At 35.7% G+C, this 16,794-nt stretch overlaps 2 protein-coding genes across 3 annotated transcripts in view; one reads left to right on the plus strand and one right to left on the minus strand.

Moving 5' to 3' along the window:
* The window catches only part of LOC100185652 (double-strand break repair protein MRE11), a 14,631-nt gene extending 11,193 nt beyond the window's left edge, over nt 1–3,438 (minus strand). The window contains exon 1 of the mRNA XM_009859606.3: nt 3,239–3,438. Within this exon, the coding sequence (XP_009857908.1) occupies nt 3,239–3,240 (2 nt within the window). The 5' untranslated portion in view covers nt 3,241–3,438. The remainder of the gene's footprint in view (nt 1–3,238) is intronic.
* A 2,288-nt stretch (nt 3,439–5,726) lies between these two features.
* LOC100175460 (RAS guanyl-releasing protein 2-A) lies at nt 5,727–15,205 on the plus strand. 2 transcript variants are annotated; one of them, XM_018811352.2, is made up of 19 exons: nt 5,727–5,839; nt 8,323–8,473; nt 8,731–9,256; nt 9,336–9,438; nt 9,674–9,730; nt 9,819–9,947; nt 10,013–10,172; nt 10,229–10,402; nt 10,468–10,584; nt 10,638–10,738; nt 10,800–10,908; nt 10,973–11,134; nt 11,334–11,441; nt 11,499–11,614; nt 11,681–11,828; nt 12,174–12,210; nt 13,058–13,237; nt 13,928–14,715; nt 14,797–15,205. In XM_018811352.2, the coding sequence occupies exons 3-19, from the start codon at nt 9,121–9,123 to the stop codon at nt 14,938–14,940; spliced, it is 2,769 nt and encodes a 922-aa protein (XP_018666897.1). In that variant the 5' UTR covers nt 5,727–5,839; nt 8,323–8,473; nt 8,731–9,120; the 3' UTR covers nt 14,941–15,205. The 2 variants fall into 2 exon arrangements, with proteins under 2 accessions (XP_018666897.1, XP_018666896.1); XM_018811351.2 differs by having other exon boundaries at nt 8,341–8,473.
* The last annotated feature ends 1,589 nt before the right edge of the window (nt 15,206–16,794 follow it).

Genomic DNA, 16,794 nt, shown 5'->3' on the forward strand with positions numbered 1-16,794 from the left:
ATTGCCGTGATTTTACTTTTTGGCTCACAAACTCAACGCGTATACCCGGCAACGAAACTTAAGGTATCTTTGTAAAATTTGCCTAATATCGAAGTGACATTGAGGAAAACAATACTGAGTTACTATTTTTGGTCCTCTGCTTGAATTAGTAAGCTACCTTTTCTGCGTTCCGGGTCTTTATGAAATCGGAAAACGCGAACACCTTATCTGCTAGTACTTAAGCAGTTGGGAGCTGCATGTCCACTCATGTTGGATTATAAATGTAGTAAAGAATGGCTCTGTAGGTTCGATCATATATTATTATGTAAACTAAGCTGATTGCTGCTAGTCTTAATCGCCAACGTAAAGTACCCTGTTAAACCACACTGTACGCCGAAAACCAGTCAAAATACTAATTTACTCCACATTAAATTCCTAGATTTAATATTATATAACAAGATTTATATTAGAAATTATATTTTATATGTTAAAACAACCGCTATACGTGTTTTCTAGCTTTGTATCGCTTACAAGAACTAAATGAACACATGCCGACCATGCATTTGTATGGGCGATTCACGCTTTGTGGGCTCCGTAATGGCGGACACGAGCGCCGTTTCCTAACTTGGTCTATACTAACTTTGATTGAGGCTAAGTGGAAAAACAAGCTACTCTTTATGTATTTGCCTGTGGTGGTTTTTTTACAAATTTTAATATTTTTTTAGGTTGTGGGAAAAGCCCACAATTCCCCCTTCACATTATTCTTTCACTCAAACCAGAACATCAATATTTTATCAACTACGGAAACAAATTTATATTAAACGGAAAAAATTGTCAAAATTACAGGTGTTTGTTTAGTTAAGACATCTCTATTCCAGACAAAAAAACAACCCCATTTGACTTTTTAAAACAAACACCTAGTTATTGTAACCATTGGTTCGGACTTTAATCTCTCTACAATACTAATATGTGGAATGTTTAATGATTTAATCGTTACTCAATGTATAAAAATCTGGCTCATATTAATTAGACTCCTGATTTTTGCTTCATTTTAGTTATAGTATATAAGTTAAAGTTTTTAACAAACATTAAACTACTTTGCGAAGAAAACTTTATAATTTGATATTTTTTATATTTAAAAAGAGCAGGTTGTAGAGTATATATAAAAACGAGTTTTGTGATTTAATTGGTACAATTGGAATATTAATATTGAATATAAATATTTCAAGAATATTAAAAACTAATTCTTTAGCTGGTGACCAGTACAATTTTTGGTCAAAAAATATAACCAAGACCTCACTGATAGCAACTTTAAAATTTTTATTTAAAAGACTGTATCATTTGTGTGGAAAACTAATTTTGCCACTATATTTTCCACACAAACCGTCATGAATTAAAGAAAGAATAAATTAGTTATTATGTTATGGAATGTGTATTACTAGGTTTGATTTCTAGGTTACAAAATATGTAATTTTATAGGGCCAGGTTGGTTGGGAGTTGGGGCTGGATTAGGAGTTAGGATTTTCACTAAAACGGTGCAAACAACAAGATTATAACGTGGCAAAAGTAACATAATATATTATTAAGTAATAAATCGTTACCCTTCTGCAAGGCAGGCCAATTACACTGAAGAAGCATGTTTTCGCACATATTTAAACTCGAAGTTAATTTTGGACATAAACGCCCAACTTTTTACAAAAAAATTATACAGTGAGTATACCAGTGAGGGCGAGGCCTAAGGAACATTTTGAAATTAATTGTTCCCTAACATTAAGTTAGAGCAATCAAGCAGGAACTTAAAAACAAAATCTTCATTTTGCTCAGGCTAGTTTAATGTATGAAAAATTAACCTATTCACGGAACAAAGGTAGTTTTTGTATAGGCCTACACCAGGATTGTAAAAATACCCCCTTTTTCAGTGATTATGTCACCGTCCCGATCGTCGAAAAACGTCCGGATTTTTTTAATAGAAATAAATCCTATTTATATTAAAATTAACTTTCTTACGTTCGCCCAACAATACACTCTTTGGTTTCTTAGTTCAGTATTTATTGACGACATAAACGTGCGCTCTATTTTAACCGTATTGGTTACCCTGCGAGAACACCGGGAATAGCTAAAATGACGGAACGGTTCATGCAAATATTTAAAAAAATGCATTTTCCTAACACCCGCTATACTAATTTTGACACAAATCATGTCACAAGAAACCTTTATGTGGTGAATTTGAAATGATATTACATTTATTAAAATGACAAATCAAAATCGGCAGAAACAACTGAAAAGTTTTACGCACGTTCATCGTGGATTAAAAATGTAACGATGATTACCTCATAATGCCTTTGATAAACTATTAAAATTTTAGAAAACAATTGTGGTTTATGTGTTTCTATGTTTCGTATAATTGTTTAATTCCCGACATATTTTAAGCCAGCAACCAAGAATAGTTTAAACTTTGAATGCAGATATATTGCGTTTATGTGAATTTTAATTGGTGCAAATATAAGAGCGAGGAGCGACGCTCAGTAAGTTGGAACCAACGCAAATTGTAATATATTATTACAAAGTATCTTCCCGAGCTTGGACAGAAGCCAAGAAACATTGTTTGTTGGCACTGCACGAGAACCATGGTTTCATTACGTCATTTTTCACGAGAATAACTTCACAACGATTGCTTCGCTTGTTATGTGTTGAATTGTATGCTACCGTATGAGTCTTCCTTTATTTCCTACGCCGGCGCAGAGAGTAAAAATGTAACGCTCATACATGATGTTTTGATCTGGTGGTTTGTTGGGCAGTGGGCACATTCCTCCCGATTGTTACGTAATGAAACGTCATAGTTAATAGTTATGTTGCAATAAGACATGTGATGTAACAATTAAGCGCAAAATGACCAAATTGCAGCACGGCAATGTTTGTTACTTGAGCGAATTCAGAAGCTGATAATTACGAACACGCGATGAACATAAAACATTAAATCGTAGATTTAACAACCGTTTCTATCGCACAGGCGCCCGCACTAGACTGTGGTGATGGTTAGTAATACGCTTTATAACAAGATTTGGTAGCTTGGGTGACAGACGCACGTAAAACATAATACGTCCGAATTTTCAACAAAATTAAACGATCACCGTCCGGATTTACAACTTTTACAATCCTGACCTACACACTGTACAAGCAAAAGAACGTAAATAGTGTAATTATAAATCTTATGAACTGGTTTTACCTTTAATTACACATTATTATAAAAAAATCTTACATTTTGTTGTGTTTTTTCTTTAATGAGACGTGACTTTACATTTATTTAAGAGAAATATCTGGATTGAGAAACAGCAACAACATTCCCGCCAAATGCTCCTGAACTCAAAAATCCCCAATACAGAAAGCGAACATCCTGCACAGAGTGATAATAGGACCAAGAGAGCAAACAAACAATAATTTTTACAGTTACATCAGTGCTCACAGCTTACATTGCAAAGCCCTGATAAAAAATACCTCAGTTTTTTGTAAAGAATTAATATATTACGTAAAAGTACTGAAACGAATAAAAAAGTACAAACAATGCTACATTGTTTTCCAATGCACTAAATAGGTATGCACATACGAAAATCTTCAGTGACGTAAAAAGGTAAAATTTATAATTACTACAATGAATGATATGATCGAACGGAAAAGGAAGGACTACTTTAGTGCCCTTTAATATTGGCTTGTTTTCTTTTTCAACTTATTTTGGTTTCAGTAGATGAGTAGAGTGCCCTTTAAATTGTCAAAGCCAAGGGGATGAGAATAGTACACGTCACTATATCTATTAGTTCCATACCTGTCTTACATTCACGACATACAATGTATTTGTGAGACATGAAGTGACGAATTGTATCGTTAGACTTAGAGCAATGAATTATGGCGAAAACGTCAGACTTCACAGCATCTGAACATGCTTTGGCTATTTCTCCTGCGGCGCTATTTGCGCACTGCACACATGAATGATGGACTGTACTCGAGCAAGTATTGTGTTGGGGAAGTGATAAGCAGTGAAGCGTTAATTAGATAATTCAGCAGTGCGGATAATAGAGTGTAACTGTGTGTCACAATCGTTTGTCGCTAGATTTACACAAATAGAGCATAACGTCACTAACAGTCTAATGTTTTCCTATTACCCAATATCGTGGTATTGCCTTTCTAATGCACGTCAACGGCATCTTTAAAAAGTTTTGTATTGTCATTGTACTACAGCAGCTATTTCAGGGTCGGTTAGAAACGAAGTGAATGTAGTTTCTTGAATAGTTACATTTACAACAGCACAGTTGGTGAGTAAGTAGTTTAAAACGTTGGTAACAACTCAACGGATAAGTAGGCTAGCTGTGGTTATGACGTATTAATATGCGCGGTAAAATAACTGTGAGATCATAACGTGAGACATCCTTTGTTGTTTTGGCAGTAATGAATAACCGTAGTAGTGTGTAGTATATCATACCACCCTGTTTTCTGTGGTAACCACATCATAGTTCCTTGTAATCAGTGGAAAGTACGTTCTACGCTTGGCCATTTATTAAAGGGGAAGTTTAGACAGTCATTGTTTTTTTTAATGCTTAACAGTTAGGCATGCCGATCTTCGAATTATGGTAATTTATGCATATAAGTTTGCAAATCACCCTTAGTTGTTTACGGAACAATGTTTATTTCAAATTGTGTATAGCTTAAATGTAGACTCGGTTTCCAACAGTTTACTGTGACGTCATATATTCGTCTGTAATTGTTTCCGCAGAGCTATTTCGTTTCAGAACAGCAATACAGTAGTTTATGATGTCATAGAGTGCATGCTTGAATGAACAGTGACACGATTGTGTTTGAAAATCCAAAATTAACTTGATACTGCTTAAAGAATTTGTTGAGCGCTAATGCATGAAAATTAATGAGCAAATGACATTGCAATCGATAGTAGGTGAACGGATGATGCCATATATGTATGTGCATAACCTTACATATGTACAGCAACTAGACGTTAAAACAATAATAAATGATCAGAAAGCGAAAAGATTAAATGTCACACAATTTATCCAGCTAGCCATCTATTTATACATCATCGATTAAACGTCACGGGTAATGGCGCTGATGTCTTCCGCTGCGGTACCACTGACAAGAAATATGGATTTTATCCAGTGACAATACGAAAGCTCGCTCTTGATCAGATTTACAACCGTAATATAAATCCGTAAGTGCCGGGGTGTGAAAGGAGTTTTTTGTGGAGAACAGAAAAAGGAAAATACACTATAGACCATTTGTTAAATATTTTGACTAAGTCATATATTTGATTTTATACAGTAGGTTATTTGAACTGGTAAAACATGTTTCATAATAGTTTCCTCCTGGTTTATATGGAACAGTACTCGCGGTCTGGAACATACAGTTATAAATGGAGCGAGACAGTAGAGTATTTTAAACATTGTTTGTCGCACAGAAAGTTCAGCTTAGTTTGCACTCGTTTGCAACCTCGCACTGGTGCATTATAAAACAACGTCACATGTGCAGACAGACGACAATGTAGAACATAACATGGCATTTACTTTAAGAGGCGACAAGGTAATCGATAGAAGTAACTATTCAAACACTAACAAGATAAGCTTATTAACCCTTTGTTATGATACGGCTGGTCAAGCATGGGCGATCGTCTTGTGGAGTTTGTGACGAAGACTCTGGCTTCTACAGATTAAAAAATGATTTATCACAATTCTTAAACACCTTTATTTTTAGTTATTCTCAATAAGATTTTTGTTAAAAGTATGCTAATACATTGCGTAACATGTTTGGAAAGAAATGGAATACCTTGCTAAACTAAAGAAGAAGAAGAAGGAATATCGAGGTAATTTCATGAATTCATCATTCTCTATTTAACCTAAAATTGCTTTCATTTAAACCACTTACGCAATGCGTTGTGACTGACAACTAAATTGAAAATATATTTTGCCCGTAGGCGTAATGTTTGGCTTGCAGTGCATTTGTTAGCTCACATTCGCGTGATACTTTTATAAGATGTACAAATAATAAGCAACTTATTTAGTGTATAACAATGATTAGTTGTCACAAAGATTAGTACTAACTAACATTTATTAGCACAAATAAAGAAATTTAGACCGGACAGTTTAGTCGCAGGAAACTAATACTTTGTGGAACCAACTTAAGCTTGACCGTATCTTATTTTGTTGCGTAATATGAGTTGTATCTTTTTAATATTTGTTTGAAGAAAATTTACGTATAACTTCATAGTTAAAATATATAATTTATGATATGTACCATATGAAGTGGCATTTACGTATGACCATTAATGTGGCGTAAATTAAAGTATATTTTAAAATGGAGATGCTTTTCATTATAAAACAAAAGGTACCTTTTATGAGTTTTTATAAATCTTATGTTACCTTTTAGGCTGACTAAGTTATAGATTGTTCATTATGTTCTGACGCACACATTCACGTTTTGTATTTACATACATATTTGACCACGTGGTGGTGTACGCGTGCAACGTTTCAACCAAATTAACGAAATCAATGTTTGGGTCTCCGGCCTTTTCCAGATAGATTTTTTTGATGCTATATGGCATTTATTGATTTGGCCACTCTCCTTAACAAATGCAATTGGCGCGTGATTACTTTTGTTGGCGATTTGTTTGATATTGCAAGTGCATGCAATCAATTATAGTTAATGGTACAACGCGGGACTTACCATATAGACACATGACTCAACCCATCAACTTAAAACACGGGCATGGTCCTGTATTATGATAGTTACAGTCACACAAGTGCGCATCTCATTGTATTGGTGACATACTAAATAATTTATAAAACTCAATCCAGCACCATTATGCCATTTGTTTTGTCTGTAAACCGCCTAAACGTGTTCAAGGTAATTACTTTAAACACAATGCTAATGCATTCTGCGCAAAAGTAAAAATGAATATAAGCTACTTTTATTACAACCTTTATGTGCCATAAAATGTAATTTTCTTGCAGAGTAGGTGCTTGTAAAATAAACGTATCCGTCTGATTTATTAATTTTCAAGTTATTTAAAGAAATTATACCAGGATTTTTGCAGATGACTTTAAGACCAAAACAGTTTTGGTTAACATTGTTTGTAGGCCTATATTTTTATTTTATATGTATTTGTGGATGACCCGTTTTTTTGTTTTCTACTTCATATAAAGTCGTGAGATTGAACACAAACTGTGTTATTAATTATTATACGAATAAAGTATGAGGTATACAGCCAGTTTTATGTCGCGTTGCTTAATACACGTGATATTAGTAACATCAGACTTCCTTTGCGTTATTTGATTCACCATTAATGTGCAAATGCTCCGTGTACTAAGCTTGATGATGTGTGCTTGATGTACTCAAAGAACCTGCGTCGGTTTATGTCTTCTAAGGAATAAAGGCAAAAGTAGCTTGCTTATCAAACTGTTTAAAAATTTGCCACCCTGTTATAATGATTGTACGTTACGAGTTCGGCTATGATTTTCGACTATTTTGGCTGATAATTCATTAACAGGATTAAGAAGACAAATTAGAGAAAGGAAAATATTGTCGGTGACTTTACTTAAAACTTTGAATAACAAATTGACACAAATGAGCACGAGTTGAGCTACGCATAGCGCAATGTATATGTTGACTGCAATTTCCACGAAAAAGGACTTCGAATAGACTTTGTTCATGCAGCCAGTGGTACAGATTATATTTTAGTTCTTGCACAGCAGTTACATTGGACATTTGGACGTTATCCACTTACTTAGCGTGACTGCGGTGACCACAATTAAAATTTTACTGCTTTCTTGTTAAAAGGTAGTGAGTTGCAGGTTTAACTTTAAATTATAGAGAACTGCGATGTATCGAAGGTATTGATAGATCCAAATGACTGCAAACAATTTACTTCCTGCGTATGTACGCCTCGTTGTGGAGCCAGATAATAATATATCACATCTGCAGTATAAGTTTCGGTTTCAGTAAACGAATTTTATTTGGAAGGGGTTGCTGCATAGGCTAGTTGATTTGCCAATTTGTGAACAAAAACAGTTCGTGAGGGAGGAAAATATGTAGATAAAAAGGCTAGCAGTTGGCCAGTTAATCAAATCTGGCTGTGATTTTGTTTCCAAAAGTTATTCTAGCCTGTTACTTATATTGATCAGAAGGTTGTGCTTTTTGTATTTTGTTAAGTGCAATAAACTAGTTTAGTCTAGTTACAAACAATGTTTCAAGCTAACTATAAACATATATACGAGTTATCTTTAACATACCCAGTACATTTACTACCCAGTGTTTTATATGTGAAACTATCTAAACAATGTCTAACAGTTGGGTACAACTGTTTAGTCACGCTCGGGTGACCTACCCACGTGACGAGCAGTTCTTAACAGAAAAATATCGAAGAAGAAGAAAATCAACGAGCTCAATACAACAAAGTGAACTTGAGCAATATACACAAGGGAAAGCAACGTTAACACAAGTTAGTCTGTGCTATATAAGTTTCTTTATTTTTAGAGGGTGTGACACAACTCAGTGTGACGTCATATAAAGGGAAAGTTACATTATGCAACGGTTACGCACATGATGCATTACAGTTGCTTCCTGTTTTCTGTCAACCTGCGACAGAAGTTTAGAACTTTGTATAACGAAATATCCAATAACGCTAATATGCATATTTAGATTAACCGTGCATGTTTTATTCAAAATAAAAATTTATGTATCCATGTTTGTAACCAGGTTGGTCGACAAGAACTTCGGCGATCTCGAACATATTCAACACATTGCGACCTTGATTCGACCGCCTGTCGAAAGCAACGTCATCTAACACAGTCTATCAACACAATACCAACTCGGACTTCACTTACACGAGTTACACAAATTAAAGACGATCGTTGTCGGCTTCCTTCAGTTACCGAGGAAGAACCACCAGATGAACAAGTCCTGATAAAACATCGCCGCTTTCGAAGTTTTACCAAGCTTTTCTTATCAAGCAAAAAATACCAGCAGTCTCCTACCGAAAAAAAACTTACACATCGTGTCTCGCTTGGCAAATCGCCTCTCGTACGTGATAACACTAAGAATCGAACTAAAGGTCACAGAGTTGTTCGAGTGACGTCAGCACGTGTGATGACGCGTACTGTCCAGTCGTCAACTGTGGAAACAGCCAGCGTACCTGGTTTGGACGAATCTGCATCTAAACGTGATGACGAGCCCCACACAGCCAGTGTTGAAGCTCTAGTGCGGAGGTGTGCTGATTGTTATGGTAAGTTGATCTCCAAAACCCAATACTTTATTCGTGGAATAAAAAAAAAACATTGAATGTAATACCCATTGCATCACAGATGGTGATGGAAGTTGCTCCGACGAAAATTTTCCTCAAGTTCTGTTTCTCACACATCTATGGTTTATGACATCAGAACAGCTGTTGGTGTTGTTCAGTCAATTATATCCTTTCTTATCAGTTTTATAAAATTGTTTACGCAGATAGTTATCAACAATACCATGTTATTTCAGTTTAAAAAAATCAGAGACAGTCTCATAGGTTTAAGCCATATACTAAGTTTAAATTTATATAAAGGAATATAATATAGACATCAATACAATATGATGTATGTTATAAGCTTAAAACTAAGTTACAATTATGTTCATTGTGCTGTTGATTTTCTTAACTTTATTATACGTTCGATAGCGCAAAGGATGATCAACTTACGAAGAAAAAGGTTTTTTATTCCATAAGGTGAAATTGTCATGTCCAAATACAGCCTTATAAATATTCTTGTATATTTTACATATAAAACGGATTTTATATATTGTTTTTTTTTCAGATCGTGGCTTCATGAGTTTCCTCACATATTCGATCTTGATAAAAACCTCGTTCGAGCATTGCAGCAACTACAATCAAATGCCGAGAATGATGATGACGTAGACACCTCAATCATCGACCTCAGTAATAAGTATGTCTATATATTTAAACATTTTCAGGTCACGATGTCAATGCGTGTTATACTTATTAACGCAGGGGTTCTTATAAATGGATGTCCGAAGCTCATCTTTCTATCCGTCCGAACCAAGTAAATAGGAAACGTCGGAAAGTATCTCTCGTATTTAACCACTTGGAACCTGAAGAACTCGCCATTCATATTTCCTATCTTGAATATAAATGTTTCAGGCGATTGACCGTAAGTTTAAATTTTCTTAAACAACTTAAACATGAATTTAAATAACAATCTTGTAGCTATCGGACTTTCACAATTACGCTGTCCATGGTGCAATTAAGGACAATCCAAAATTAGAAAGAGCTGTTGTGTTGTTTAATAACATTACGCACTGGGTGCAATGCATGGTGCTTGGTCATCCTAAAGCACAAGAACGAGCGGTCGCGATCGCAAAATTCGTGGAAATCGCAAAGGTACGTTTTAGAAATATTCAAAACAATCACACTTTGAATCGTTTCATTATTTATAATATGTTTAGAAACTTCACGCAATGAGAAACTTTAACACATTAATGGCAATTGTGGGTGCTCTGACACATACTGTTATATCACGAATGAAGAAAACAATGGCAGTTCTTCCTAAAGAGACTATGAAGGTAATTTTAGTTTGGTTGTTACACTTTTAATGTTGGTAACATTGTGGTTTTAGGCTCTGGAAGAATTTGTAGATTTGCTTGATTCCAAATCAAACTATGGAGCATATCGAAAAGCTTATTCAGATGCAGGGAAAGAATTCAAGATTCCTATAATGTAAGGCATAGGGTTTGTTATATATATATACATTAATATAATAATTGTGTGCAAATTTTAGAGGAATTTTGATGAAAGATTTGATTGCTTTACATGCCGCGCTTCCAGATCGAGTGGGAGATGGTTTGATTAATGTTAGAAAGATGATAGGCATCGGCGGCCGGTTTCAAGTAAGAACCATTAAAGCTTTGTAGCATTTATAATTCTACCTTTAATACTCGTTTCACCTTCAAGGAAATATCATATCTTCAACGAACACCATTTCCCTATGAAGTGAACAGAGACTTAGTAAACACATTGCGCGTTTCACTTTACCTTTACTATAGCGAGGAGGAGATATACCAACTTTCAATTTCTCGTGAACCGAGAGATGTCAAACATAACAACGCAGCTAATGTAAGTTCAAATAAAATATCATCAGCAACTTAACAGTTTAAAAGCTTTTTCATGTTAAATCAATGCGTGTGTTGCTCTGCATATGTTGTAAAAACAATGCGTTATATCTTAATCACGATCATACACGTCGGTGTGTGCAATTCATCTACCCCTAAGATTGCGACACTTTTGTTAAAATATAAATACTTTTTTGGTACAGTACAATTCTCCATCTAAGTTTGAGAACATGGGGTTTGGTGAGTTCGCTCGTTATACGTGCCACCTTGATAGCGAAACTATTCGGCAACACGTCACTGCGATGGTCACTGTAAGTTCGACGTTAATTTGTGGCTACGTAGATGATATTAACTTTGTTTTTTCATAGTCGGTGTTTAAGGCTTACGATCAAAACTCGGATGGTTTTATATCAGAAGCCGAATTTGAGACATTTATTCGTAATTTTCCTGGCCTTGATTCGTTCTCTACTGTTGATAAGGATAAGTAAGTACCACACGTTATACATTTGGAAGTAGCTATTATAAAGCACACATAACACGTGTCATTTAGGGACGGACGCATCAGTATATCTGAGATGTTGGATTACTTCTTAAAAATAAGTTCAACTAGACGCAACGAAGTATATCAGGTTTTCAAACATGATTTTGTTGAAACAACTTATTTTCACCCAACTTTCTGCGAGGAATGTGAAAAACTGGTAAGTCAGAATGACGGGATGTTAACTTATTTGTTTCGCGGAACAACTCAGTTATCGCACGGTTGCCACATTGAAGTTGAACACCATATTCTTAAATATGGACTGTCAAGTATGTAGCTTTCTTAAGGATTTTTTTCCAAGGTCTTTTAATTTGATAAACCAAAACTACAGTAAAACGTCTTACCGTCTTGACCAAACCTCCTTTACACTGGTAGAAGACTCGAGTTTTAAATTTGGTATGTTTTGGTAACGTGACGAGCTTGTAACTATATTGTGCTATAGATCTATCCCTTATATTTTCATATAAGATTTCATACTTTGATATTCGTTATAATTTCTTTGTAGTTGTGGGGCTTGGTCAAACAAGGTTGGAAATGTAAAGGTTAGTCCGTTGTCTACTCTAAATATAGTTGCTGGTTATGTTAAAAATAAAGTCCTTTGAATTATTCATATATTTTCACCCTTTATCCACGGAGAGGTTACAGTTCATGGTAGGATTTACCACAACATAACATTGGAAACCAACGGTCGGAACTGTCGCATTTTTACCACGCTCTGTAGCCTTTCGTGAATCCGTCTAAACTATTTGAACAGTTGCTATCGTTGTTTTTCAATAGACGTATATCACATTAAACACATATTAAGTATTCCGGTTCATGTGAGAAAAGATTTAGCTGTATAGTAGAATGAGGGAAGACGGGATACCTTTAGCACATTATATCCAAATTTCCTGATCGTGTTTCAAACATCTAACAGCGGTCTATGAGAGTTATAGGCATACGGTTTTATATTTCTTTGAATGTTCTTTTTTTACTACCAAACGGAACAGAAAAATAGTATGAAAGTTGTCCCATCTTTCCCCACACTACTATATATTAATAATCGGTCTTATCAAATAGTTTTATTGCGAATGTTTTATAGTATTTGCAATAATTCAGTGAACCTTTACCTTCGTATTTAGAAGAAGGAAATGTAGTTTGGTTAAACTTTTCCTGTAGAAAAAAAAACAAATATTAACTTATGAACCATTTACTTTTGCCCTCGGGGAATAACTATAATAACGCCTCATATATTCCAGTACACAACACAAACAAAAGGTTCGTGATATGAGTTTTATAAATCCCGGAAACTGTATCGTTTGTTATTGTTGGTCCCTTACTAATATCCTATAGGCAATGCGTCTGCGTGGATATAGGTATTCTATAAACATTCCCTATATACGTTATAAGGTTGCGGAATAAACTGTCACAAGCATTGTAAAGAAAGGATCGTACAGGAGTGCCGGCCAAAACAGCAAAGCAGAAACGGAAGTATATCGAGTCAAAGTCCAGTGGAAAAAGTAAAAAAAAGCGAAAAACTTCGGGAAAAATCGTCAGTTTCTTCGGAGTCGGACTTCTCTTTAAACGGAGGTAAGTGTCTTGTGCCTATATTAACTGCTGCTACCTGGCACAAAATAAGCATGGGTTTTCGATAGAATTGAATAAAACGTTAAAATGTCCTTATGAAAAATAAATTTGTCAGGGAGCTAGCTGTATTCGACTGTTCTGTATAATGGCGTATAGGGTGGGGGAAGATGGGACAGCTTTCGTACATCTTATCTAAATATACTGATCGTGTTTTAAATAATTAACAACGGTCTATGGGAGTCGTGAGGATACGGTTTTATAATTCTGTGAATGATTTGTTTACTACCAAATGAGCCGAGAAAACAAAATAAAAAGGTGTCCCATCTCCCCCTACCCAACTATACCTATCAATAAACCCCCGCATGTTTACTTTTACGATTGGTTTGTTGTGACCATCAATATTATGACGAATACTTTACTGTGTATCAGTAATAGTTTCACGGGAAATACCCGTGACGTCTTACGACTACTTCCTCACACGATGACACACAACCACAACTCGCTCTTTTTTCTTATGTGGCAAATAACAATAAGGTTAGCAACCTGTCATTACGACACCAGCTGTAATAGGCATATTGTCGAAACAAATGTTTCAGCCACCACGATGTTATAGTAGTAGAAGGTGGCAATTTGTTGTCTAAAGAAGTATTTGGTATTCATTTCGCAGTTTCGATAAAAAGGGTATATTTTCAGATACAATATCAGCTTCTGCCGTATCGATAACTGAAGACGAAGCTTTTGACGTCGATCTTCATCAAAACGAAAATTTATCTACGATACGGTCGTCGTCGCTTGCCTCGGTTGACGAAATCGGATCTCGAAAAACAAAACTCCAGCCAAATGATCGAAGAAAAGCAAAGTTGATGTCGAAAACTCCCCCGCCCATGAGAAAAGTGTCTTCATCGACATTTGCCGGTGATCTTGGCCGAGTGTCGCTTCAAAAGAAAATGCAGAATATTCTGAAGAAAAAGAATTCTATGAAGAAAGTATCGGAAGGGAATGTGGAAGTTGGGACGCAAACCGCTCCTTCCATCCTCCCAACATCTAGTGGAGTGGTGGAGGCATCTTCCGCCTCACCCCCTGATACACCCTCACCAATCTCATCGTTTTTGTACGGGAACCCGTCTTCTTTTAAGCCGAAAAGATTGGGCAGCACTGGAGAAGACCTTACTGACGACAAAGAGTTTGATCCAAGTTACAGCGCAATGGGGCATGCCATGGTAGGCGCACCAGCTTCGATAATAGGCACTCCTCAAACCAAAACACGATTGCGAAGTCAATTAAACAAAACCACGGATATATCCGATCGACCAGCGGCTGAAAGAAGAGATAGTGGGTTAAGTGGATGTGGGAATGTAACTAATGCAGCATCTCCATCTGGCACAATTACTCCTGTATTTGAAGAAAAAGCAGCTTCTCATTTTTGTTACCCTGCAACAACAAAGCTTTCTTCATCAAACGCCGCAGATGATAAAAACACGGTACGTTAATAGTCTTAATCTTAAAATAGCAATTGTGTTTTCACCACTACTTTTTTGACACCTTGTTAATATCAAAAATAGGATGTAAAAGTTTTACTCGAAGAAGAAAACCGTCGACTGCGGAAGGAAAACGAAGCCCTCACGAAAGAGCTAGCCAAATCTCACGACATTATAAAGAATTTACAAGTGCAGGTCGACAATATGCAGTCAGAGAGTCACGTTTAATTCGTTATGTTTTGCTTGCTCTTGCGAACTAATGAAGGGGTTACGGTGCGTGCTACAGCTGAACTTTTTAAGCATACGTAATGTGCAAAACCATCAACAACTGCAATAGTATTTTGTGTTCTCATTTGAAATTTTACTGTTTTATTAACGCCTTGATGTAAAATCAATATTTTATGTGCAATTTGTTCCGCAACATCTTTGGTGCAGTGGAACTACTTTTATTATCAAGTGTTGTGAAACGTTTAATAAAAACTCTGAGAACAGTAAGCCGAGCGAAACTTACAGACTACGCATTTACTTCATTTATTGAATTAAACTCAACAACGCATAAATATTTTATATTAATTGATTTTATTTTGAAGTTAATAGAAATAGACCGAAAAAATATATAATTTATCATCCTAGATAAAATCGGATTTCATTTAATTGATTTAAATTTTTATTGACTTTAACCGTTTAAACAAGACATTCCTAGTTTAATCATGTTTATTTATTTTAATTGTGGTTTACTGACGCCCCAACACGGTGTCGTAATATTTCGGATTGATATATAGTAGAGTGGGGGAAGTTGGGACACCTTTATCACATAATATTTAAATATCCTGGTAGTAGTTTGGACAATTAACGACGGTCTTTGGGGGACGTGACAATACGGCTTTATAATTCCTTGAATGTTCTTTGTTTACTACCAAATGGGACGAGAAAATGGAATAAAAAGGTGTCCCATCTTCCCCCACCCTACTATATATAGTATTGACGCTATTGCGTCTTTGGGCACTGTACTAACTAGACCTTACCGGCATCGATTGTAAAATATCCAGAAAGTATTGATTATATATATATATATATATATATATAAAGTTTAATATTCGTCATAAAAAAAACATATTTAGAGAATTTTCTACCGATCCAGCTTAAAATGTTATAGCGCTACGTACTATAGTACTGTAGGAGAAGATAGAACACCTTTACCACATAATATCCAAAAATCCTGATTATGTTTTAAATAATCAACAATGGTCTACGGGAGCTATGAGAATAAGGTTTTATAATTCTTTGAATAATCTTTGTTAACTACCACATTGGACGAGAAAATAGAATAAAAAGGTGTCCCATCTTCCGCCACCTCACTATACGAGACTTTGCATCTGTGCGCCACCTAACGAATAAGGTAACAAGCATTGCTCCAACCCAGCGGTTACTATTCGGTTGTCCAAATTATAAGCCATATAAAAAACAAACATTCTACACAAAGTTGATCAGTGTGACAATTCGGAAGCACACAAGGGTAAAAAGTGCCAAAATACGTGTCTGACTGCGATTTGATGTCGCAAAGTTGCGGACAGAAGTCGATGACATGAGTTACACAAACTTAGTCTAAAATCTGCCACTGGATTTAGTTTATGACTTGAGGATCGAGGATTAAGCTGATTGGAATGTGTGTCGTGGACGGAATTGGGGACTGTGTTGTTGATGGGAGTAAAGTTAATAGATAAAGTTGATCGCATGAAATACTTAATTGGGCTTCGCGGGTGAATGAATGTAACTTACTTTATCCTCGCGTGGCTGGAAAACGACAATCGTTATCACACGGGTTTAACACCTCGTGCCAGCTTACGAGTTACCATGTATGTTACTTTGTGGGTGATTATTTTTTTTGGATTTCTTCATATTTTATGTATGGCTGATAATTTGGACAACCCATTAGTGGCCACTGGGTTGGAGCTATTGCCGTTAAGTGTCTTGCTCAAGGACACATACGAATGGTAGCAGCGACGAGCCTTGAACCCATTACCTAATGGTTACAGGCAGGCAACCACTAAGCCACGGCGCCGGGTGTTGGAGTAATGGCTG

The sequence above is a fragment of the Ciona intestinalis genome, chromosome 3 (genome assembly GCF_000224145.3).
Source record: "Ciona intestinalis chromosome 3, KH, whole genome shotgun sequence".
Classification (NCBI taxonomy): Eukaryota; Metazoa; Chordata; class Ascidiacea; order Phlebobranchia; family Cionidae; genus Ciona; species Ciona intestinalis.